This window comes from Lagenorhynchus albirostris, chromosome 21 (genome assembly GCF_949774975.1).
Source record: "Lagenorhynchus albirostris chromosome 21, mLagAlb1.1, whole genome shotgun sequence".
Taxonomy (NCBI): domain Eukaryota; kingdom Metazoa; phylum Chordata; class Mammalia; order Artiodactyla; family Delphinidae; genus Lagenorhynchus; species Lagenorhynchus albirostris.
The window spans coordinates 18,079,439-18,103,553 of record NC_083115.1 but is presented as its reverse complement, the minus strand read 5'-3'; the positions used below and the strand labels follow the sequence as shown (position 1 = coordinate 18,103,553).

At 40.9% G+C, this 24,115-nt stretch overlaps 1 protein-coding gene across 1 annotated transcript in view; it reads left to right on the top strand.

The window, feature by feature from the left end:
• Positions 1-24,115, top strand: part of MTUS1 (microtubule associated scaffold protein 1) — a 160,007-nt gene that overhangs the window by 66,540 nt on the left and 69,352 nt on the right. The window contains 1 exon segment of the mRNA XM_060136618.1: positions 16,414-16,575. Within this exon segment, the coding sequence (XP_059992601.1) occupies positions 16,414-16,575 (162 nt within the window).

Sequence of the window (24,115 nt, the reverse complement as noted above, 5' to 3'; positions counted from 1 at the left end):
CTTTTAATGCACTCACTGGTTGGAGGGTGAGGTGAAAGGCGGGTGGTTTCAGAAAACCATTTGAGGGCAACCTCTTCATTCTTCAAACCCCAGCTGAACTGTCCTGTTCTCTGTGATACTTTGCATTTATTACACTGTGCTATAATTATTTCCTTCCATATCTGGAAGATATCCATAAGGATAGAGCCCAGGTCTTAGTTATTTTTATATTTTCCAGCTCTCAGCACAGTGTACCTCTTACACAACAGGTGTAAAATGTTGTCTGGCTTGATTTGAATGGAAACTTCTATGAAGTACTATGTGTCCACAGTAAAGGGAACACCACTAACTCAGCCCAAGGGAAGGCTGGAGAAGGGTGGTGACATTGAACTGGCCTTGGAATGTGCGCATAGGGATTTGCCAGGCATGGAAGGTTGCTGGCTTTCCCTGGGGTGCAAATGTAGCCTTATGAAGGACCTGGAGTGTTGGGGGAACATGGTGGAGGGCAGGGTCAACATGCCTTGAGTAGGCTGTGTGTTGGGTAGGTGAACCTCAAGGAAGGTCGAGGCAGATTAGTTCTAATAGTTTAGGCACAAACTTGTAAGAGTTACACCAGTATTTGGTAATAGAAAGCAGAGTGAGGGACTTCCCTGGTGGCACAGTGGTTGAGGCTCCGCGCTCCCAGTGCAGGGGGCCCAGGTTCGATCCCTGGTCTGGGAACTAGATCCCACATGCATGCCGCAACTAAGAGTTAGCATGCCACGACTAAAGAGCTGGCGAGCCGCAACTATGGAGCCCGCCTGCTGCAACTAAGACCCGACACACCCAAGTAAATAAATATTTTTAAAAAAGAAAAAAAGAAAGCAGAGTGAAAATATTAAAAATGTTTTGGAGGACAGGGGTCCGGTCAGCTTCGCTGGTGGTGAAGAGTCCCAAGTGTCTCCTCAGCTTTCTTGTCTGGGTGGCCATGGGGTGAAACAGGGACTAGAGCAGCAAGAAGAAATTGTCAGAAAGAGAATGATGGGTTAGTTTGGGGCATGTTGAACTTGAAGAGACTGAAGACTTGAGAAAGCACCTCAAAGGCGTGTGTGCATGTTTGAGGCTTAAGACTGTAAAAACATGTGGAGGGTGAGGAAGCCTGTGGGAAAAGAGCTGGTAAAGAGATGAAGGACGGGGATGAGGGACAGCCAGGCGATGGCAGCATCCAGGTGTGTCCAGGGCACAGGCAAGGTAGTCTTTGAAATAGAGACGGGGGTGCAGAGGGTGTAGATATAAATCCATTTGGAGATTAATAGTGGGAGTTAAGAGTGCAGATTCAGACTAGCACCTGTGGAGAATGGACAGCTTCCTCCTTCAGATTTTCTGGCTCATTTTTATGAGGTTAGGTGATTTCTTTCAGGGGAGTTCGTGCAGATTTTATTGATTTATTTTTGTAGCCCTAGAAAGGGAAATAAACTGAAGACAGGGTTCAGTTTTGAGTCACAATGACCTCGTCGTTCAAAGTAGCTCCGCTCATGAACCTTGGCTTCTAATGAGACAGGAGGCTCCCCAGGTGCCCACCTCGGTTCATATTAGGAGTTTTCAGTGTGAGTGCCAGGTGAGCTCACTCACGACCAGGTCAGTACATTTGCCGGTGAACATGTGAAGAACCTTGCTTATCTTCGTGGTACCTGGGAAAGGGTGCAACCTGTCTAAGCCTTTGACTTACTACACCCTTAGTTGCGGGACACATATTCCCAGGCCCGTGACTCAGGAAGTTATTTTTGTTTAATCTCTACCTGAAGCAGCAGACACCTTGTGAACATACTTGCAGAAACAGGTACTGACAGTATCACCATGAACACTATGCTTCTGTGTAATTCGAGTCATCATGAGAACCTTGTTTTGTGGGATGTTCTTTTTTCTCTGTCAAATTACTGCCCTCTTAAGAGAGACTTGCTGTGTTTCTCTTGTGACTCACCTGTACTGCTATGACTTTATCTTTTGAGTTTACTCTCGAATCTAAGCAAATGGTGATGGTTATGCAGAGTACAGTTTCTTGTACCCTACTGATACAATATTGCCTTAGCTAACTCAAGAATGTGACTAAAGTCACATTTTGCAATATATAAATGTGAATACATACTACTGAAATTCTGCATTTTGGAAGGTAATTTGTTTCCTTGGCAGACTGAAAGTGTAAACTGTGCAAGCCATACTCCAGAGCCTGAGGAATCGTGGGATAAGTAAGACATGATTCGTGGCCTCAAGGTACCAGCCAAGATGGGGCAATGGCAAGTTCATCCCTCAGCACATCTGTCCTTATAGTACTATAAAAAAAGAGCTGTAGGATTTCAGAAGAGGGTAAGATTACAAATATCAAATTTTGTTGAAATTCTTCCTTGGAATAATAATATAGGTAATTCTGTAATATAATAGAGGTATACCTTTATATTACAGAAGGGCCAGTCTTGGTTTAGTATTGATGCTCTCTGCTGTTTAATTTTTGACACTGAAACCCCAGAATTAAAAATGAGAAGAATACATATGGATTGGGTTGTTTTTCAGGACGTGGCTGGTACACTAGGAAGTAGAAATGAAGGCACAGTTGGGGTTCAGAGTATGGAATATAAAGATTGAGGACAGTCAGTACAGAATGTGTGGACATACGGAGGAGGGCAGGTGGGCAATTAGGATGTGATGCACTGGTGTGCAGGCATTCAGCAAAAAGAAGAGGTTCCGACAGAGCCCAGGTCTGTCTGTGTCGAGAAAGGAATGTGGGAGGCATTGTCCTAAGCAAGGTGAACCTTACTCTGCCCCTCTCTTATCTTGAATTTAACCAGTTAATTTGAATGTCACATCAGGTTTCCAATGTCCCCTTCCCAGCAGGCTATTTAAAAAGTGTAGCACTTTAGAAGTGGGAAGGGGTGGGCGGGGAGAGAACATCCTTAATCTCATCAATGCCCAATAGTCTCTAACTTCACAATTTATAGCTATTCAATGCCTTTTCTTTTTACATATTCTCATGCACATATGCTTACGTATTTCTAATGGGGACAAACAGTTCCTACTGTTTAAAAACCCCATGCATAACAGTCAGTAGGCACTTCCTTAGTTGATTTAATTTTCTTTTTCATTTTAAAAGGTGTGGTGCCTATTTTCCTAGATTCTTAAAATTTTAAATATTCTTTAAAATTATGTTTTAAAAGGACTGTAGTCATCATCTCAATGTGCTGTGATTTATTTCTTCAGACTTCTTTGAACATTAGGTTGTTTCCAGTGTTTTTCAGTATGTTAAACAACTCTACACTGAAGAACTTTGTATATCAGTACTTAACGCTGTTCAGGTAAATTACTGAGATACATTCCTTTAGGTGGAATCAGAGGGTGTGAGCATTTTTAAGACTTCTGATACACGTTGCCAAGTTGCTCTTCAAAAATAGCGTGCAAGTCTGTGCTCCCACTCCGAGTATATAAGCATGTTTCCCAACACCCTAGCCAATGTGTATTTTTTTAATTTCTTTTTTTTAATTGAAGTATAGTTGCTGTACAATATTATATAAGTTACAGGTGTATAATATAATGATTCACAGTTTTTAAAGGTTATACTCCATTTATAGTTTTTTATAAAATATTGGCTATATTCCCTGCGTTGACATTTCTAACACCCTTGCCAAATATTCACTGTTTAGGAAAGTGCAAAATGGTATCTTATTTTAATTGGAATATGCTTGGCACTCAAATACTTGTTGGATAAATGTAGATACAAGGGTCGCAGTGCTGAGGTACAGAAGTGAATGCAAGATGAAAACGTGCCCTCTGTGAAGTTACATTCTGCTGGGAGAAACAGGCTATTCATAAGTACATAAGGTATAAAGGATGTTTGACAGCGTACAGTACTAAAGAGAGAAAAACTACTAATGCAGAATGGGGGGTGTGAAATGTTGAGGTGTATGGGCATGGGAAAGAGAGAGAGAGAGGTAGCTTTTGAGTAAAGGCCTGCGGGGAGCCAGCTGTGTGAACATCTGGAAGAAAAATCACACCAGTCAGAGGAAAGAGCCAGTGGAAAGCCCCTGAGGTGGAGCTTAACTGACAGCTCTTAGGAGTAGCAAGGGATGAAGTAAGGAGAAGTGAAATAGGAGATGAGGTGTGACAGGTAGTGGAGAGCCAGGTCATGTATAGTCTTGAAAATCATAAGGACTTTGGCTCTTAACCAAAGTGACTTTAATTTTAACAGAATCATTGTTACAGCTGTGTAGAGAATACACTGTGTGGGAGTGAGAGACTCAGCAGAAACATCCATGAGGAAGCAAGGCTATAATCATGGCAGGAGGCTCTGGCTCCGTAGGGTTGTGGAAGGGCTGGGTGGGGGGATGAGAGGGGGCCAGGTTTAGATATACGTGTTGAAAATAAAGACAACAGGATTTGCTCTTGGAATGAGGGTTGAGAGTAAAAGAGAGGAATCAGAGATAACCCTCAACACTTCGGTGTGAGCCGTGGCAGGATGCTGCTGCCGTGAACTGAGATGGGGAAGGATGATGGAGACACGGATGTTGGGAGGTGGGTGTTGGGATCTCAGTTGTACCGACGTCACGTTGAGAAAAATAATAGGTACATACGTGAAGGTGTAGAGTAGAAAGTTGGATTTACAAGTCTAGGGTGCACGGGAGAAGTCTGGTCGAGGGAGATCAGTGTGGGATTCATCAACAGTTAGCTGGTATGTAAAGCCACTCGACTAGATGAGATTGCCCAGAGGGGAAGTACAGAAAGAGAACAGGTCAAGGGCACCTTTGGGGAATTGCATGGAGTCTCTGAAGTACCTCTGGGGTCCTCTTCAGCTCTAAAGGGCTAGAGAGTGGAGGAGGAATCACAAAGGAGACCAAGAAGGAACAGCCGGGAAGGTAGGAGGGAAGTCAGTGGAGAGTGGTGTCCTGGAGGCCAAGTAAAGAAAGCCTTTTACGGAGAGAGGCCGAGTCAACTGCACCAAATGCTGTGGACAGGAGCATGTGTACGACACAGATCGTTTTAAACCAGAAGGCTGTGCGTTTACTTAACAGGAAGCTAGAGGTGGGCAGTTCCTGGGTTGGTGGTTCAATAATGTCATCTTGGGGCTTCCCTGGTGGCGCAGTGGTTGAGGGTCCGCCTGCCGATGCAGGGGACATGGGTTCGTGCCCCGGTCCGGGAAGATCCCACATGCCGCGGAGCGGCTGGGCCCGTGAGCCATGGCCGCTGAGCCTGCGCGTCCGGAGCCTGTGCTGCGCAACGCGAGAGGCCACAACAGTGAGAGGCCCGCGTACTGCAAAAAAACAAAAAAAATAATGTCATCTTTCTGTCCTTCCACTCGTCCTGCCTCAGCACTCGTCCTGCTTTTGTCTGTGACTTTTCAGTTTAAAGTATGGTCGCTAAGAGTTCCAAGCGCTAAGTCCCCCAGCTGCTATGCGCAAAGGCTGGGAGCGAAGGACCTTTCTCCTGACGTGCCTGCCTAACTTTATCAGGGCGGGCAAGTCTTACCCAGCACCTTGCCCTCTGGCGCTCTTATCTTTAAGTCTTATTGGCACAAACCGGATCACACCCCTAATTTGAAGAAAGGTTAGGACTGCAAGTATTTGGCTTTTTAAACCCTCCTATAGAATGTGAGCAAAGGAAATGGAGATTAGGAGTGACAGTCGGGGAGCCAGGAAAGAAGTGAGCCACGATAAGGTTAAATTGAAAAGAAACTGTATTGACTGTTTTAATTTATTCTTGTTTAGAGCTTTTGCTTACTTACACTGTTGGGGTCTGTGATTCTTCATTATTGATATGATATCTGTTGTCCTTTGTCCTGTGTTTTACTGTATGACTTTTTATTTTGTATACAGTGATTTAAAGATTTTTCCATTTTTATAGTCATATACATCTTTTAAGTTTTCCTATATTTTTATGCTTCCCAAAACCTCTACTAAAAGAGAAGATTGATCTGTATTTAATTATCTTAATTTGTATGCTTTTGGTTTCCTTTTTAATCCAATTTTAATATCTTCTTGGTGTAGATGAGAGCTAGTAGCTAATATTTATATGTCATATTTATATGACATATTTTATATCACTTACTATGTGCCAGGTGCTGTTCTAAGCATTTAAAAATACACTCATTTAACTCTCACACGCACCTATGACGTAAGTACCACTATAATCACCCCCATTCTTACATATGAGGACAAAAAAAAAAAAGGTCATGAAGAACCTAGGGGCAGGACGGGAATAAAGGTGCGGATGTAGAGAATGGACTTGAAGATACAGGGAGGGAGAAGGGGAAGCTGGGACGAAGTGAGAGAGTGGCATGGACATATATACACTACCAAACGTAAAATAGATAGCTAGTGGGAAGCAGCCACATAGCACAGGGAGATCAGCTCGGTGCTTTGTGACCACCTAGAGGGGTGGGATAGGGAGGGTGGGAGGGAGGGAGACACAAGAGGGAGGAGATATGGGGATATATGTATATGTATAGCTGATTCACTTTGTTAGAAAGCAGAAACTAACACACCACTGTAAAGCAATTATACTCCAATAAAGATGTTAAAAAAAAAAAAAGAATAGAATCCTTTCAAAAAAAAAAAGAAGGCTGCCCCCAGCCTGTGTGTTGGGAGGGCTGGGTTTAAACCTAGGCAGTCTGGCTCTAGATTGTTGACTTTTAACCGCTACACCATGCTGCTTCTCACATTTTAATTTTTTAGAATATTCAAATATCTTATCACAAATAAATGTCTTCACTGATGGGAAATATCTCCACTATCTTATTCTGAATTTTTGTATTTCTGAGATTGATATACCAGTTTATTAATCTGTCAGTATAATGTTTTACCATTAATAGACTGTTTTACTATTTTATAATGTACTATAATAACTAGTAGCACAAATTCCTAACTTTTTAAACTTTAAAAAATTGTAGTAAAATATATATTACATAAAATGTACCCTTTTCACAACTTAAACCTACAGTTCAGTGGTATGAAGTCCACTCCCATTGTTGTACAGCCCATACCAGCATCCCGTATCCAGAACTTTTCATCTTCTCCACCTGAAACTGTCCACTGAACACTGACTCCTTACTGCCCCCTTCCCTCAACTCCTGGCAACCACCATTCTATTCTTCTCTTTCTATGAATTTGACCACTGTAGGTAACCTATATAAGAGGAGTCGTACAATATTTGTCCTTTTGTGACCGGCTTACTACACTTAGCATAATGTCTTTAGGTCCATCTATATTGTAGCCTGTGTCAGAATTCCTTCTTTTTTAAAGGCTGAATAAATATTTCATGGTATGTATATGCCACGTTTTGTTTATCCAGGCATCTACTGATGGGCACTTCAGTTGCTTCCACCCTTTGGCTATTATAAATAATGATGCTGTGAACCTGGTATTCAGATATCTCTTGAAGATCCTGCTTTCATTTTTTTTGGGTGAATACCCAGAAGTTGAATTGCTGGATCATAAGGTAGTTCTATTTTTAATTTTTTTTTTTTTTTTTTTTTTTTTGCGGTACGTGGGCCTCTCACTGCTGTGGCCTCTCACGTTGTGGAGCACAGGCTCCGGACGCGCAGGCTCAGCGGCCATAGCTCACGGGCCCAGCCGCTCTGCGGCATGTGGGATCTTCCCGGACCGGGGCATGAACTTGTGTCCCCTGCATCGGCAGGCGGACTCTCAACCACTGCACCACCAGGGAAGCCCTATTTTTAATTTTTTGAGGAACCCAGCATACCATTTTCCACAGCAGCTACACCATTTTACTATTCTTGCACCAATGCACAGTGTTCTGATTTCATCACGTTCTTGCTGACACTTAATTCTTTTCTGTCTTGTTTTTATAATAGCCATCCTAATAGATGTGAAGTGGTATCTTATTGTGATTTTGATTCGCATTTCCCTAATGACTAATGATGTGGAGCAATTTTTCATGTGCTTCTTGACCATTGTATATCTTCTTTGGGGAAAGTTCTATTCAGGTCCTGTGCCCATTTTTTTTTTTAAGTCTTTATTGAATTTGTTAAAATATTGCTTCTGTTTTATGTTTTGGCTTTTTGGCCCTGAGGCATGTGGGATCTTAGCTCTCTGACCAGGGATCGAACCTGCACTCCCTGCATTGGAAGGCGAAATCTTAACCACTCGACTGCCAGGGAAGCCCCTTTGCCTATTTTTAAATCATTTTTTGTTGTTGCTCTTGGTGTTGAGTTATAATCCTCATTTTTATGTTCTAAAATTTTTTGACTCTTCTTACTTATTCTAGACTAGTTTAAATTGTTTTTTAAAAAAACTCTCCCAATTTCCCCTTTAAAAATAATCACATATGATTTAGATAGGAATAGTAATCAATTAATATGTTAATTCAGGGAAGAATGAACATGTATGTCCCACTTATTCAAATCTTTTATGCCCCCATTTTTGTAATTTATCATCATACTAGCACTATTTGATACATTTATTCATAGAAATAGTGTGTGTGCATGTCTGTGTGTGCAACTACTTTTTGTTGCTAAAGCAAAGGATGTTTTTCCTTTTTTTTCCTGGTCCATCAGAAAGCTGTCGATTATTGCACAGTATTTATTTTGTAAGCAGCTTATCAGGTCTGTTTAAATAATTTTTAGACAACAGTACTCTACCATTGAAGCAAAATTTTTAAACATCTACATTAGTGTTAGCGAGAGAATTTGGTCCTTCCAGGTTGAGAGTGAACCTGCAGCCACAGTTTCATATGTGTAGGATTTATTTCTCCCGTAACTTATTGTTGATTTTTTTTTAATCCCTTGGGGGAGCTTTACTTTTGTTTCATAATAATAATTCATAGTTACCATAGATACTCCAAAGGTCACTTCCTCTATATAGTTGTATTTAAAGAGTTATAATTATATTGGGTTGGCCAAAAAGTCCCTTTTTGGTTTTTAAGTAAAAATAAAAGACACATTTTTCGTTTTCACCAAGAACTTTATTGAACGATGTATTCACCCTTTTGTTCCACTACCTTCTGCCATTTTTCAGGCAACTTCATTAATTCCATCTTCCCCAAACTTTTTTATCTTTTTGGGCAAAGAACTGTCCCAGGTGCCTTTTATGGTCTTCCAGGGAATTGAAATTTTTTCCATTAAGAGAATTTTGTAAAGACCTAAATAGATGGAAATCCGAAGATGCAATGTCTGATGAATACAGCAAGTGAATCGGAACTTTCCAAGTTGTAACAGTTTTTGCCTGGTCGTCAAAGAAACATGCAGTCTTGCGTTATCCTGATGGAAGATTATGTGTTTTCTGTTGACTAATTCTGGATGCTTTTTGTCGAGTGCTGCTTTCAGTTGGTCTAACTGGGAGCAGTACTTGTTGGAATTAATCATTTGGTTTTCAGAAGGAGCTCATAATAGAGGACTCTCTTCCAATCCCACCGTATACACATCACCTTCTTTGGATGAAGACCGGCCTTTGGTGTGGTTGGTGGTGGTTTATTTCACTTGCTCCACGATCTCTTCCGTTCCACAGTATTGCACAGTATCCACTTTTCATCACTTGTCACAATTTGTTTTATTTATTTTTAAAATAAATTTATTTAGTTATTTTTAAAATTTATTTATTTATTTATTTTTGGCTGCATTGGGTCTTCGTTGCTGTGCACCGGCTTTCTCTAGTTGCAGCGAGCAGGGGCTGCTCTTCGTTGCGGTGCGCGGGCTTCTCATCGCAGTGGCTTCTCTTGTTGCGGAGCCCGGGCTCTAGGCAAGCGGGTTTCAGTAGTTGTGGCTCACGGGCTCAGTAGTTGTGGCTCGCGGGCTCTAGAGCGCAGGCTCAGTAGTTGTGGCACACGGGCTTAGTTGTTCTGCAGCATGTGGGATCTTCCCAGACCAGGGATTGAGCCCGTGTCCCCTGCCTTGGCAGGTGGATTCTTAACCACTGTGCCACCAGGGAGGCCCCACAATTTGTTTTAAAAACGGAACATTTTTGTTACGTTTAAGTAGAGACTCACCTGCAGAAATATAGTCAAGAAGTTTTTTTTCGCTGAACTTATGTGGAACCCAAACATCAAAGCAATTAATATAACCAAGCTGGTACAAATGATTTTCAGCGCTTGATTTGGAATTTTGAGTATGTTGGCTATCTCCCGCATGGTAAAACGTTGATTGTTCTCAATTAACGTCTTGATTTGATCACTATCAACTTCAACTGGCCTACCTGACCGTGGAGCATTGTCCAGCGAGAAATCTCCAGCACGAAACTTTGAAAACCACTTTTGACACATTCAGTCAGTCACAGCGCCTTCTCCATACACTGCACAAATCTTATTTTTGTGTTTTGGTTGCATTTTTACCTTTGTTGAAATAATAAAGCATAATATGCTGAAAATGTTGCTTTTTTCTTCCATCTTCAGTATTAAAATGGCTACACAAAAATTTACCAATTTTGATTGTTTAAAAATGCATGCTGATATGACAGTTGTCACATACAATCTAATGAAGTAGTCTTGAAGTTAAAGACAACTAAGTGATACTAGAGCCATCTTATGGAAAAAACTGAATGAAACCTTTTGGCCAACCCAATAGCTTTAAACGTATTCTTATTTTCTGTATTTTAACTATCTATGTTGTTTATTTGGCGTTTTCTCTTCCTGGCTCTAGTAGTTAATGGCACTTGCCTTCTTAAGAATATTTGTTACATTTTATATAATAATTTATATTTTAAATTGCATATATTAATATGTAGCTTATTTATTCAGACTGACCTCAGTAATCTCCTTTTCATTGTCTAGTTAAAAGCCCCATCGCCTCTAGCCCTGGCAGGTGCACTAGCCTCCTAAGTGTTCCCCTGATTTTTTTTTTAAATAAATTTATTTGTTTTATTCATCTATCTTTGACTGCATTGGGTCCTCATTGCTGCGTGTGGGCTTTCTTTAGTTGCGGCGAGCAGGGCTACTCTTCATTGTGGTGCGCGGGCTTCTCATTGCTGTGTGTTCTGTTGCAGAGCATGGGCTCTAGGTTCGCGGGCTTGTAGTAGTTGCGGCACGTGAGCTCAGTATTTGGGGCTCACAGACTCTGGAGCTCAGGCTCAGTAGTTGTGGCGCACGGGCTTAGTTGCTCCATGGCACATGGGACCTTCTCAGACCAGGGACTGAACCCATGTCCCCTGCATTGGCAGGTGGATTCTTAACCACTGCACCACCAGGGAAGTCCTGTTCCCCTGATTTAAAACTCTTCCCTTTGGTCAGCTCTTCATAGTGCTGCCACGTGATCAAGTTCTGATGCAAGTGCTCAGGAAGCTGCAGTGCCCCTCCCTCTCCATCCTCCCACCACACCCCTACCCCAACAATTAGGGTCTAAAGTTCTTACACTCCATTCCCAGGAGGGCTCTGGGAGCTTTCTCCTGGAGAATGCGTCATTTAATGTAGGTGTCAGAGCAAAGGAGGCGCCATTCAGTTCATTCTTTGGCTTTAATTTCCAGTCCAAGGAGACACACCATTATGGTATCGTGAAGAATTTTCCAGCAGTAAAGTGACTTTTCATCATGGCCATATAAAAGTATCAATTTAAGGCATTGACTTCTTTTTTCTTTTTCTTAGTAAAATTAAAATCATTAAAGAATACCTAATGCTTACAGATGCATAGGAATAAGAATATTAGAATCTACTTACTTTAATTATTGATCCAGTTTATCTGTTTTTAGTTTTTTAATCTGTTTTGTCTTGAGTATCTTTTATCTGATTAAATGTTTGACCACATTGACTTTAATAATATTTTTTAGTTTTTATTATAAAAAATAGGCTTATCGTTAAAAAAAAATTCACATGGAGTGATATGTAAGTATATAAAGTAAGAAGGGAAAATTCCCCCTTTCTGTCCCTTTCCTTCTCTTTTCCCCCATGTCCCACTGTGCTCTATCCTATAAGGGGCCCATAAAAAATTTGCTATATCCTTCTGGAATTTTTCAATATATAGATAAGTATAAACTTAAAGAGATAGGGTAATATTAACATTGTCCTTTTTTTTTTTCACTTTATCTTTCTTATGGATTTTCAGTTTTGTAAGGTGTTCCTTAATGATTTTTTGTTGTTGAATAACAGTGCATTTAATCGGATTTTCCAAGGTGGTTTTCCGAGTAAATTGTTGGGTGAAGGTATGCTTCAAATCCAGTAGAATCTCTGTGTTACTATATAAGGCAAAGTGAAGATGTTATTCTTGCCAGATTTTTCCCTAGACAAAAGATGGTTATAATTATAGGATCAGAACAAATGTGTTGTCTATATGTAGGGTGATGCTAACAGCATGAGCTTAAAATAAACCACTAAGGTCAATACTGTCTCTGCAGGTAGATCTTAAACGGTTATGATTCACATCTGGGATAAGTTACGCGGTGTGAAGTAAACTGGTAAATGTCATCTCTTCAGAACTTGTAAGAGCAGTCCTGTATTGATTTCATTGTTGAAGAATGCTGTGTTTAGGTTTCTCAGAGGTGCTCAGCCCAGGGTTGCAATGTCTTACTTTTAATACTGCTTATGATGTGTATGTTTTACTGCTTCTTTATATAAAGTCCAGTCACAGGTACCTTAGGTCAACTCTGCTACTAAGTTAAACATTAGGACCGTTGGGGAAGCAGCTAAGTTCCTTTGTTGTGGTCCCACAGTTTTAGCATTCACTACAGGAGCACCTTCCTAGCAAGAGGGGTTCAGGCTGGCCCCCAAGCCTGGCACGTCTGTCCACGGCACAGTCGAGGGAACAGTGGGCAGGTGGTAAGTTACCTGCATTCTAGGCCCTTCTGTCACTGGTTATAGGTGTGCGACCTAAGTAAGCCGTTTAACCACTTAAGTAGGTTGCTCATCTGTAAACTGGGGATGGGGATAGTAATGCACTGTTAGGATTCGTCTCCGTTTCAAAGGAGTAATCCTTCAGTGAAGTAGGCATCATTCTGTGTCCTCAGTGACCGCTCGTCAAGAGTGATGGAAGAACAGGGAGGACTTTGGCTGGGACACAAATTGCCATTAGATGGAAGGGGTGGGGCTGGATTGGGGTGACAGTGAGGCTTGTGAAAATGGGAGGGGCCAGTTCAGGGGAATGATAATTGGGCTTGGGGTAAGTGCCAGGCTGTGTGTTGGAATCAGAGAGGGTACAGGTGTGTAGTAATTCTGAGGCACACTGAGAAATGTCTGTAAACCTACAATGCTTTCAGAAACAAAGCCATGAGATATCCCTTTCTGAAAAAAAGTTAATTTTCCAAACGTACTGAGCCTTGGCTGCCTTGTGGCTCTGACACAGAAATTTTCATCCGTCCCTTACCCAGCCTTGCTTATTGTTTCCAATAATGATGACTCATCAGAATGTTTTTGCCAAAGGAGCAGCAATTTGGTAAATTTAAATTCTAAAAATCTGTTTATCCCTCCAAGAGCAGGTAAAACCAGTGGCCAAATATAAATTAAAAATCAAATGGCTACTTGAATATTGGTTATTTGCTAATTATTATAAGGAAGGTAAAGAACAGTGTCTCCCTTTAATTGATAGACTGAAGAGTCTATTAACAAAGGACAAATAAGCTTGTAAAAATTGGTTAAGTGTCGAATGCTTCAATGTAGATGATGAGAGAAAACTATCAGAATTTGTCCTTCACTCTTGGCCTTTAAAATTTTTTTAAATAGCTCTATTACTGTTATTATAATTCTGTGTATATTTTTTGTTTTCATTGAGGTATAATTGACAATTGTAAGATATTTGGTTTATTTACATATACATTGTGAAAGGATTTACACCATCTAGTTAATAAACACGTTATCACCTCACATATTTATCGTGTGTATGTAAGAACATTTAAGTTCTACTCTTATAGCAAATTTCAATACAGTGATAACGCTGTGTATCACCTCTAGTTACCGTGTCTTACATTATCCTCAGACCTTATGCATCTGAGAGCTGACAGTCTATACCCTTTTCCAACCTCTTCTTATTTCCCCCATCCTACTTTCGGCCTCAAAAGAAAAATTAATTCATTCAGCAAACATTAAGTCTTACACCACGCTAGACACTTTGCTGGGTCCTCAGGGATGGAATTGAATCAGGTTCTTTTCCTGTTCTCAGGGGCTGTAGAGACTAGTCTGAGAGGCGTATTGAAACAGATGCCATGACAGAAGGAAGTATGGGTCTGAGCATAAAAGAAGGTGTGGTCCATGGCACTCAGCAGGGAATGTCCTGGAAGGAAAGGCTTTACAAAGAGGTTGGGATTCTCAGCTGTACTTCTCAGACTTAATGTGTATTTAAATTACCAGGGGATCTTGTTAAAAGGGAGACTGTGATTCAGTAAACCTGGGGTGACGCAGCGAGGATTTAAAAGAGAATCATCAACTCACTTTGTATTCACTGGGCAGAGTTCGAGGACTGGAGGGAAAGAAGGCCATTGCATTCACAGGGTTGGGCAGAGCAGAAGAATAGAGTAAAACATCCTGGAAAAATAAAAAGAAGGGTTGTGTGTGTGTGTGTGTACGCACAGAGAGGTAGGGGCATGACGAAGCATAAGGGGGAAGAATTGGGTAGGAATCAACCAACCCTAGGACTGCCTTTTATGTCTTTAAAATTAAATATTAATTAAGAGGCTTAAAAATAATGTCATCCTGCAGCTAATGGGGAATCACAGATTATAGATTGGGTCATGACCTTAGTTTTCACATTCAGGAGATCAACACCATGGAGCTGGAAAGGATCGAAGGAAAGAACTTAGGGGTCTAATACAGTTATTCAGGCAACATGTAAGAGAGTAAATAAGGATTTGTAGCATTTGAATTGAGGGGAGGAACACCTCTTTGAAAAGAAATGATGTGGGCTTCCCTGGTGGGGCAGTGGTTAGGAATCCGCCTGCCAATGCAGGGGACACGGGTTTGAGCCCTGGTCCGGGAAGATCCACATGCCACGGAGCAACTAAGCCCATGCACCACAACGACTGAGCCTGTGTTCTAGAGCCCGTGAGCCACAACTGCTGAGCCCACGTGCCACAACTGCTGAACCCGGGAGCCTAGAGCCCACGCTCCGCAACAAGAGATGCCACCACAATGAGAAACCCGCGCACCGCAACGAAGAGTAGCCCTTGCTCACCGCAACTAGAGAAAGCCCGCGCGCAGCAACAAAGACCCAACGCAGCCACAAATAAATTAATTAAATAAATAAATTGTTTTAAAAAAAGAAAGGAAAGGAAAGAAATGATGTGCCTTGTGAATTGGAATAGCACATCCTGGTGTCAGGGAGAAAAAGAGAAAACGGGTGATTGGAGCAGCGCTCGCTCTGCTGTACAAGATTCAGTACAGGGTGAGGCTGCAGACAGGAGAACTTCAGATGCCAGGCCTAAGGCACTTCAGCTCTTTTTCTCTATTACGATGAGATTTTTATAAGTGAAATAACTGGGACAAAGAAGTGAGCATTACTTTTTGGAAAACCTACTTTACTCCCTTAGGGTGCCATTAGTAATATGTGACACTGTCATTTGCAGGTAAGGTCCTTTTCAACTCTTGATATTCTTCAGTTATATGATCCAGGTAGCATTGAGAAATTTAACGTTAGATTAAGTGAAACTCTGATGGGGGAAGAAAGATGATTCCAATGTTTTGGGGCTGGGGAAAAAGGAAAATTTAATTATGGTTAGCATAAGCAGGTAGGAGGTTGTCTAATTGTCCGAGTTGGAAAGGTTCAACAAGAAATTGAAAATGTGAGTGGCATTGGGATTCAGGAAGACAGAGCTGCAGATGAGAATTTGGGATTCATCCATATAAGGCAATGGTTAGAGTAAAGTCGATAAAATAGAGTCTCCTGGAGAGATGGATATGAAGAAAGTAGGAGCAAAGGCGTGGACTTGCGAAATGCCCATGTTCAGGCGCGAGCGTCAGAATGGTGTGGTTTCAAAGATGCCAGGGAAGGGGAAGCGTCCATACATATTTTGCTGTTAAGTGGCAACACTTTTGCTGCCAGTAAGAGTTAGGAGTTTGAGTGAGGACCCTTTAAGTTTGGCAAATAAAGAGTAAAGATGAAAAGGTAAGATGAAAAAGATGCTAATAATATAGCACCACCTGCTGTTAGGCATTAGGCATTTTAAAATTGTTTTTCTCAAGTTGACTTTTTCTTCCTTCCTGTTTTGGTTGTTTTTTAATTTTCATCTATGTTTTATATGGTAGCTCAGTGTGTGAATGCACTAATGTGTTTACTTTTTAATCAATGATATGGGGGGAAGTCATGTCAGTTTGTTTATTCCTTGATTTCAACTTTGCTAAAAGCTTCTGTCTCCAATGGCTCTTCTGGTCTCTGTGTCACAGAAGACGTGAGTTAACTACTTCAGGATTACAGGGACCCCTCCTGTGGGATTCTGAATATTCATTTTACGTTTTGACTCACTCGTTCATGTAGGAGTTCAGGTTTACGAGCTTAAAGTTTTTGGAGTGAATAGCAGTGGAAACTTTTTTTTTTTTTTAACCCCCAAGGAAAACCTGCATCCTTGAAAACTGCACAGCCGTCTTGGGTGAATTCGCCTAGACCACTTCCTAAATCCAAAGCATCTCTGAAAAGTTCTGCGCTGCGGAGGGCGGGAAGCACCTCCTCTGTTGCCAGCACCCACACCGATCTGAGCACTTACAGCAATAACTGTAAGTCCGTCTTATTTCAGACTTTGGGGCTTGTTGAAACTGTAGTTGTAAGAGAAATCTTATGTGCTACAAATTATCAGAATTTTTGGTTCTGTGATTTAGGGGAAAATATGCATCTTGCTTCTCCCTTGGAATTGCTCTAAAAGCTTAGCAGGAAAAACAAATTCTTTCAACGACATTCTCTTTTGATGAATGTGCTATGAAACACAGAAATATTTATCTGTTGAAGGCATCTGGTATTTTTTTGCATGAAGGATTCTAAAGTGTATAATTTGAAGAGGGTGGGTTTCTTTTGGCTTGTTTAAGGAAAGAAAGCAATCTTTCTGGCTTTTGGAACCCAACTGGAAATCAGAAAAAAAGATAACTTCAGTTTCATTTATTTTGTAAGTGGCTATATTTTGTAGATGTGTTTTTTCTAATCTTAAACTTTGGATGCTAGATTCAGTGTATTAAGAGTAGTATATTATAACTTCAAGCCTAGTTTTAAGTAATTTAAACAGAATATATTTTGGGGGTTTTCAGTTAGTATGAATTCAGTTCGCTGTGTATAAAATGAGTGAATTGAGTTATCCCTTTCGTTCAAAAGATGTATTTGGCCTTAGTGTTTATTTGCTCATTTCCTTTTTAATTTCTTTCACAGAATTTATGGGTTAACTAATTTGAGCAATTTTGGAGGGCCTGCTGTGTACAGGCACCACTGTAGATGCTGTGAAGGATATGAGATATCAAAGAAATGGTCCCTATTCTCAAAGGTAGTTGAGGAAGAAGATATTTACGTGGATAACTAGAATATCAGATAAAACAAGATATAAGGGAGTGGTGGGGAAGAGGGAAGTTCTCTCTGCTTTAAGGGGAGGATCTGTTTCTTCTTTCCGGTGAGGGGACAGGGACAAAGTGTAGTCATGGTTATGAACCTTCTGGGTGTGGAGCAATGTGTAGGGTTACCATACATTCTTTCTTTCGTTTCCTCTCAAATAACTTCTGTTACCCTTTTTCTATATGCAAGGTAATTGAGGCCCAGAGAGGTTGTCGCTGGTCCAAGGGCATTCAGCCAACATGTGACAGAATTGAGAATGTGTTTGTGGAGGGTAAGGCACTGAATTCATGACCAAATTAATGAGCACGTTTCCGAGAGGGCATGTAGCAGCAGGAGTCGGTCTCCTATGAGAGTCAGTAGCTGTATACTGGACCTTTAGGAACACTGGAATTTGTTACTTGAAATTAAACGGGACAGTTATCCGCTTACGATTTGAATTTTGAAGTTGTGGCATAAGATCAGAAGGGTTTGCATGTATCCGTTGATTCTTGATGGTTTGAAAAGGTAATTCACACGTGTATTCTTTTAAGGTCATTTCACTTGCAGTGCTCCCTGTTTGTAATGGGAAGTTTTGAAAACATTCTGCCAAGATGGAAGCACCAAGGTGTTCTCGGGGGCTGGAGGGTTGTGTAGCGCTGGTACTCGTGGCCCTGGCAGGAGGCACGTCCCGTGGAGCCCCGCTGCCCAGCGTCCCTGCCGACGGCCATGTTGCGGTGGCCCCGTTCAGGACCGTGTCTGACACTCCTAAGGAGGGTGTCAAATGCTTTTGTCCATTCCTTTTTGTCTTTTAACAAAGGGGCTTCCCGTGTACCCACAGAGCCTGTCTAGGGGCTGTGTCTCTGTCGCAGATGAAGCATTCAAATCAATGTCTCTTTCTTAGTTGGATTTGCTAGCTGGTTTAATCTGTTCTGTGTAGTGCCTTGGAGCTTACAGATTTTTTTCCTTCTCCATTCTAATTCACTAAGAGCAAGCATGAGGGATAGGAGAGTGAACATGGCTGCAGTTTTTCCTGCCTAAGCTTGCTTTGATCCTTTTAAATGACTATACCAGGAGGATTTCGCAGTTGTACAGAAACGGATACTTCTTCGAAAATATTTATCAATTCTACACTCACCCCACCGACTGGCTCAGAGAGGCACTATGATGCTACCTTATTGACACTGCTGGTTCTGGGATCCTACAGCCTTTGTATAGTTCCTTTGTTAGCCACGTTTACTGGGAAAAGAAGTAGGTCGACGATTTCTGGTTTGATTCTTTCTTTGTAAGCATGTTTAAATTTTATTCAATAAATTGATTTAGCATCTCTTGATTGCTATTTTTATAACTTGTAATTTGTTAATTGTATTTCTTGGGCATGTTTATATTTAAGTTGTGAATGATTCTGTCTACCAGTTTATTGTGTATTTTATGTGTTTTGAGACTCGGACTAAATATAATTCAGCAGCATTGTCGAAGTTCATTGCACGTGAAATTATTTTATAAGACTAGTTAATGGTCTCATTTTTGATTAAATAACTGGTTGTTTTTGTGTGTGTACCTAATCGTTGTACGAGGATGGAAGAATGCTTTCCTAGAATTAAAATGAAAACATCACATTTTATTTTACTCATATTATATCTAAAAATATTTAAAATGTGCACTTTTTAAAGATTACCTTAAAACATGAAAAAAATCATTTTGAGCTGCAGTTTTCCTATTTCTGACAATGATGGGTCATATTAGGAAATAACTTAATCTTTTGATCAGTGTTTTAAATTCATATTGGGTTAAGCCTTTGAACGATTTTAAAGCTTCTTTTCTTGTTTTGTCCATTCCTTTCTTTGTGACGCGATGCTGTCAGTGCAATCACTTTTGAGACTGCAGAGTGCTGTTGTAAAATTAGCATCTGGTTCTCCGTGCTTAGGGCTGTTATAGAAATAACATGACCAAGTTTTAAAGTGACTGAATCAGGATCTATAAGACAATAAATCTTTCTTATTTGCGGGTTTCAGCAGGTTCTTTGTGTGTGTTCTTTTCAGCATAGAAAATTTTAAAGTTACAGTATTGATTTTTTTTAATATTAGCATGAAACATTGCAAGTAGTTTCTGTATCAAATATGCTCATTTTTAGAGGTTAATTGTTGTAAGCTCTTCCAGACTCAGATAGCTAAGTTCCAGTTTTTAAGATCATTGGATAAAAATGTTGTATATATATATATATGTGTATATATATATATGTGTGTGTGTGTGTGTGTGTGTGTGTATATATGTGTGTGTGTGTGTGTGTGTGTGTGTGTTGAAAAGAGTTGAAGGTTTGAGGACCTTTGTGTGAGTGTAGAAAAAGGTCTCAGGAGAGCTTGTAATTTTGCCGTATTAGCAAATATGAAGTCCAAGCGCTTCCTACTCCTACCAGTTTGGCCACAAAATCCTAAGCACATTTATTTTTGAGAGACAGGTGGTGAGGGGAAATAAAAGGATGCACACCAAAGCTCCTTGCACTGTCTGAGAGATCGAACAGGCGGAGGTTAACTGAAGAAACGGAGCTTTCTCTTCCCTCACCTTCACGGCCAGCCCTGGCATCAACAGTGTGATACAATAGAAAAGGGTGTTCAACTCGGACTCAGTCCTAGTCAGTCTTACTAAGTCACTGAAGTTGGACAGTCTTACACTCTCTTAGCCTCAGTGTTCGCACCTGATGAACAGGCAGGGAGGCTTAGATCATCTTCAGAATCCTAGCAGCAGCAAAGGTTTCTGACCACCTTTATTTTCTTCACAACAATAAGTTGGTGCCTCACAGTTTGGAAGGAGGGTGTTTTGGGTCAAAGGGATCAAGGTGATAGAAGGATTAGTCTTATTCACCTTCAGTCCCATCCTCATTGCAGGATGGCAAGTAGGTATTGTGTCGCCTGTCAGCACTGGTCAGTTGGTGAGAATCTCCTGGAGAACAGTGTTGAAAGGTTTTCTGGCTGCTTCCAGGTTCAGAGCAAAAATGTGTGCTTGACTAGTGAGGCCCGCGGGGGGTGAGGAAGGGGTGAAAGACAGGCGGTACATACTCTGACCCCGTATTGCAAACCATGCTCAATCCTTACGCACGTCTGAATGGACTATTTAAAAAGAAAATGCTATTATCCAGACTGGTATTAATTTCGTTTTCATTCTTTTAATGCTTTTCTAGGATATATATGCGACATTCTTATTATTACAAGGTTGGGTAATTTTGCTTTTGGAATTTGAAAGCTTAGACTTAAGTAGTGATTTGACTGTAAGCCGGTGGCGGACCATCTGGCACAGTGGGGGTGTTAAGCTGATTCACGGAAGGTTCAGGAAATGAGCAGGATGTTGGGTCTGTGTGTGTATATACATATTTGTTAAACACAACAAAAACCAGCTAGGTGCTAGAGTGTAGTGTGAAATGTTAGTTTGCAAATAAGGGTCTGGAACAATGAGAAGCCTTTCTCTAACAGGAAAGCCTTTTCTCCTGCTTGGGCTGCTCTGAGCATCTCTCTTCATTTTCTCTGTAGACTCAGTCATCTATCATTTCACTTGAACCGCATTTTGACCATATGGGGAAATGAAAAAGAAGGATTCCGGAGCACCTATTATTCTGGCTTAATCGAGGCAGCTAGGACCAAGCACAACAACAGCATGGGGGCAGTTTGAAAACTGTCTGTTAGAATTGGCTGAGACGTGGGCAGCCACTTGTGGGATTTCACATGTTGGTTGTGCACACCAGCCATCATGGAGTGCTTGTACCTCCTGAACCACTGGGTTTAGGAGAATTCTGAGTGTGTGTTCGGCCTCAGTGGGACCAAGCACCATAATCAGTGAGTGGGGACCCTGTGACACCGTATGCACTGTCTGTTTCCACACTTGGTGTTCAGACCCTCTCATACATAGAGAAGTGAGGTGATTCAGCACAGCTAGGCAGTGGCCCAGTCAGGACCAGAACTCACATATTATAGGTTCCATTCCATTCCATTCCTTGAAACTAATGTGCTTCTCTTATTATATTGGAGCTTGTGCCACTGAAGAGTTTATCATTTGCATATAATAACTCTAGAATAGAGAACATTTAGATATCGTCAGGATACCCAACCGGCTGCCCCATTAGGAACTGAAATAGAGGGCAGGAGAAATACTTTAAGGGCATCACGCCTCGTAGCAAAGTACATCCTTCAAGTTATGGTCAGCCTAGAGGAGAGCCTTTAGAAAACCGAAGGATATGAAAGTATTGGTCATAAAACTGTGTGCTGTTTTGTCTCCACCATAAAACTGTGTGCTGTTTGGTCTCCACACTTTGTCTCCACCATTAGTAATGTGGGGAAGAGTGAAGGGGGGAGTGTGTATAGTAGATGATCAGAGAGAGAGAGTGTGTGTGTGTGTGTGTGTGTGTGTGTGTTTATATAAGCGTGTGCACATGTGTGTATATATATATGTCACATATAAATGTAAATGTATGTGTGTGTTTGTACCCTGGGTCAAACTCATTTTATCCTTGAAATATGGATTTTGACCCTCGCGTGTAACAAATTGATGCGAGAAGGGTGGCAGTGAGACAGTTTGTTTCCAGGACAGCACCTCCGTTCTGAGTGTGACAGAGCAAACAAGACAGGAATATTGTGCCTCATGAGAAATGTGTCTTTTGTCTTAGCGAGAAGTCCTTTCACCTGAGTCCTTTGGAAACTGAAGGTCTTTGTGTTTAAAGCTTAGAAATGAAAAGCGTGGATTTAGGATCGTACAGATTCATAATAGGTCTGTAAATTAAGCTCAATTCAGTTTTTCAAAATATGTAGGTGACTTATTTGCTGCTGAGTATAATTTTTAAAATATGTCAAGAAAAGTAAGACTCAAATCCAGATTGTTATTTTATTTTATTTATAAGTTTTTTAAAATAAGTTTATTTATTATTTATTTTTGGCTGCGTTGTGTCTTAGTTGCTGCGCATGGACTTTCTCTAGTTGCGGCAAGTGGGGGCTACTCTTTGTTGTGGTGCATGGGCTTCTCATTGCGGTGGCTTCTCTTGTTGCGGAGCCCAGGCTCTAGGCACGCAGGCTCAGTAGTTGTGACTCGCAGGCTCTAGAGTGCAGACTCAGTAGTTGTGGCACGCGGGCTTAGTTGCTCTGCGGCATGTGGGATCTTCCCAGACGAGGGCTTGAACCCGTGTCCCCTGCATTGGCAGGCAGATTCTTAACCTCTGCGCCACCAGGGAAGTCCCCAGGTTGTTATAATACATGGTTGAGACTAATAACATCATTTACTTCCCTTCTTGGATTTTGATTTAGCATAAGTTGAAATGTTGATTGAAACCCACTACCATTTTACATGAACATCTAAAAAACCTGCTCTGTGACATTTTGGTTCCATTTCTTTAAGACTCTGAAATCATTCCCCATCCATCCTTTGAAAAGTTATGTTGAATTTTATAGTAGTAGTATCTTAAGTATTTATCATTTACATTAGCTCCCTGTCAACTTGGGAGGAACCAAGTTTCCAGGTTCTGGGGAAAGAGGGAATTGGAAAAAAAGGATAGGAAGTTGACAGAAACTTGTTGGAAAAACCAAGTCTCCAGGTTCTGGGGAAAGAGGGAATTGGAAAGAAGGATAGGAAATTGACAGAAACTTGTCAGTAGGAGGGAAGGCTCTGTGTTGATTTGGCCTAATATGGGAAGTGTTATCTGTGCACAGGAAGAACAAATACGTGGCTCCTTGTAGGGGGACTTGACGTAGATCAGGGGAGAATGACCGCATGTCTTTACAAGGTTTAAATGTGACATCTGTAAGCACTGTTGTAGGAGTTGGGACCGTTTAGCCTAGAGAAAAATTTCTAGCTGTCTTCAAATTTATAAATATTTGTAAATAATGTTGACAACTCACCCCTTTCTAGAAATGTGAGGTGAAGGAAGGGATCAAGGTTGGTAATAAAGAAATTTGTGATTATAAGTGTTGATTATTAGAATGGAATTGGATGGTTAGAATTGGGTGTTGAAGATTATTTAGAAAATAATTATAAAAAATCCAATCTGGGTTGGTGGCGGGGCAATTAAGCCTGGAAACCAGGTAGTGAATGAATGAACCTCCAGATTTCCCTCTGGCCCAGTAAGTATATGGTGACATAAACATACTAGTGGTTTGTGTGGTTAGCAGGGGGAGACAGATAAAAAGGTTAACTTTTATGGGAATAGAGAACCATAAAACTTTCAAAGTATTTTTGTTAGGATTTTTTCCTCCTGAGTTATGGAGAGAAAAGGGCAAAGTGCTGTGTTTACACTCTTGAGTGTTGTGTATAACATGATAATCTCTTAGGAAGAGCCAAGCAGTGCTGTTAAAATTCCTTGTAGGAGCCGAGCTTCTGGACACTGTACTTTTTCAAAGATTACTCAGTTATGGAGAATTAAAAGGAGAAGTTTAGAATGATAAGGAAATACCGATTTTTTTCATCCTTAATTAGATCACTGCTGCTGCTCTCCTCACCCTCCTTTTTTGTTACCACTAAATAAAATTTGAAACGGCTTTGTATGTTGTTATCTTTACATGCGGGTACTATTTTTGACTTTTCAAGCCTTTCGTTTAAGGTTTTTGACCCTTAGGAGATTTTAAAATGTAGATACCCTCAGCCGAAAACAGTGCAATAAGTGATGGTGATGCTGGTTAAATTCCTAATACGGAATCCTCTCAACTGTACCAGAGCCAGGAACGCTATTTCATAGGACCTTGTTATGGACCTGATACACCTTTAGCAAAAATA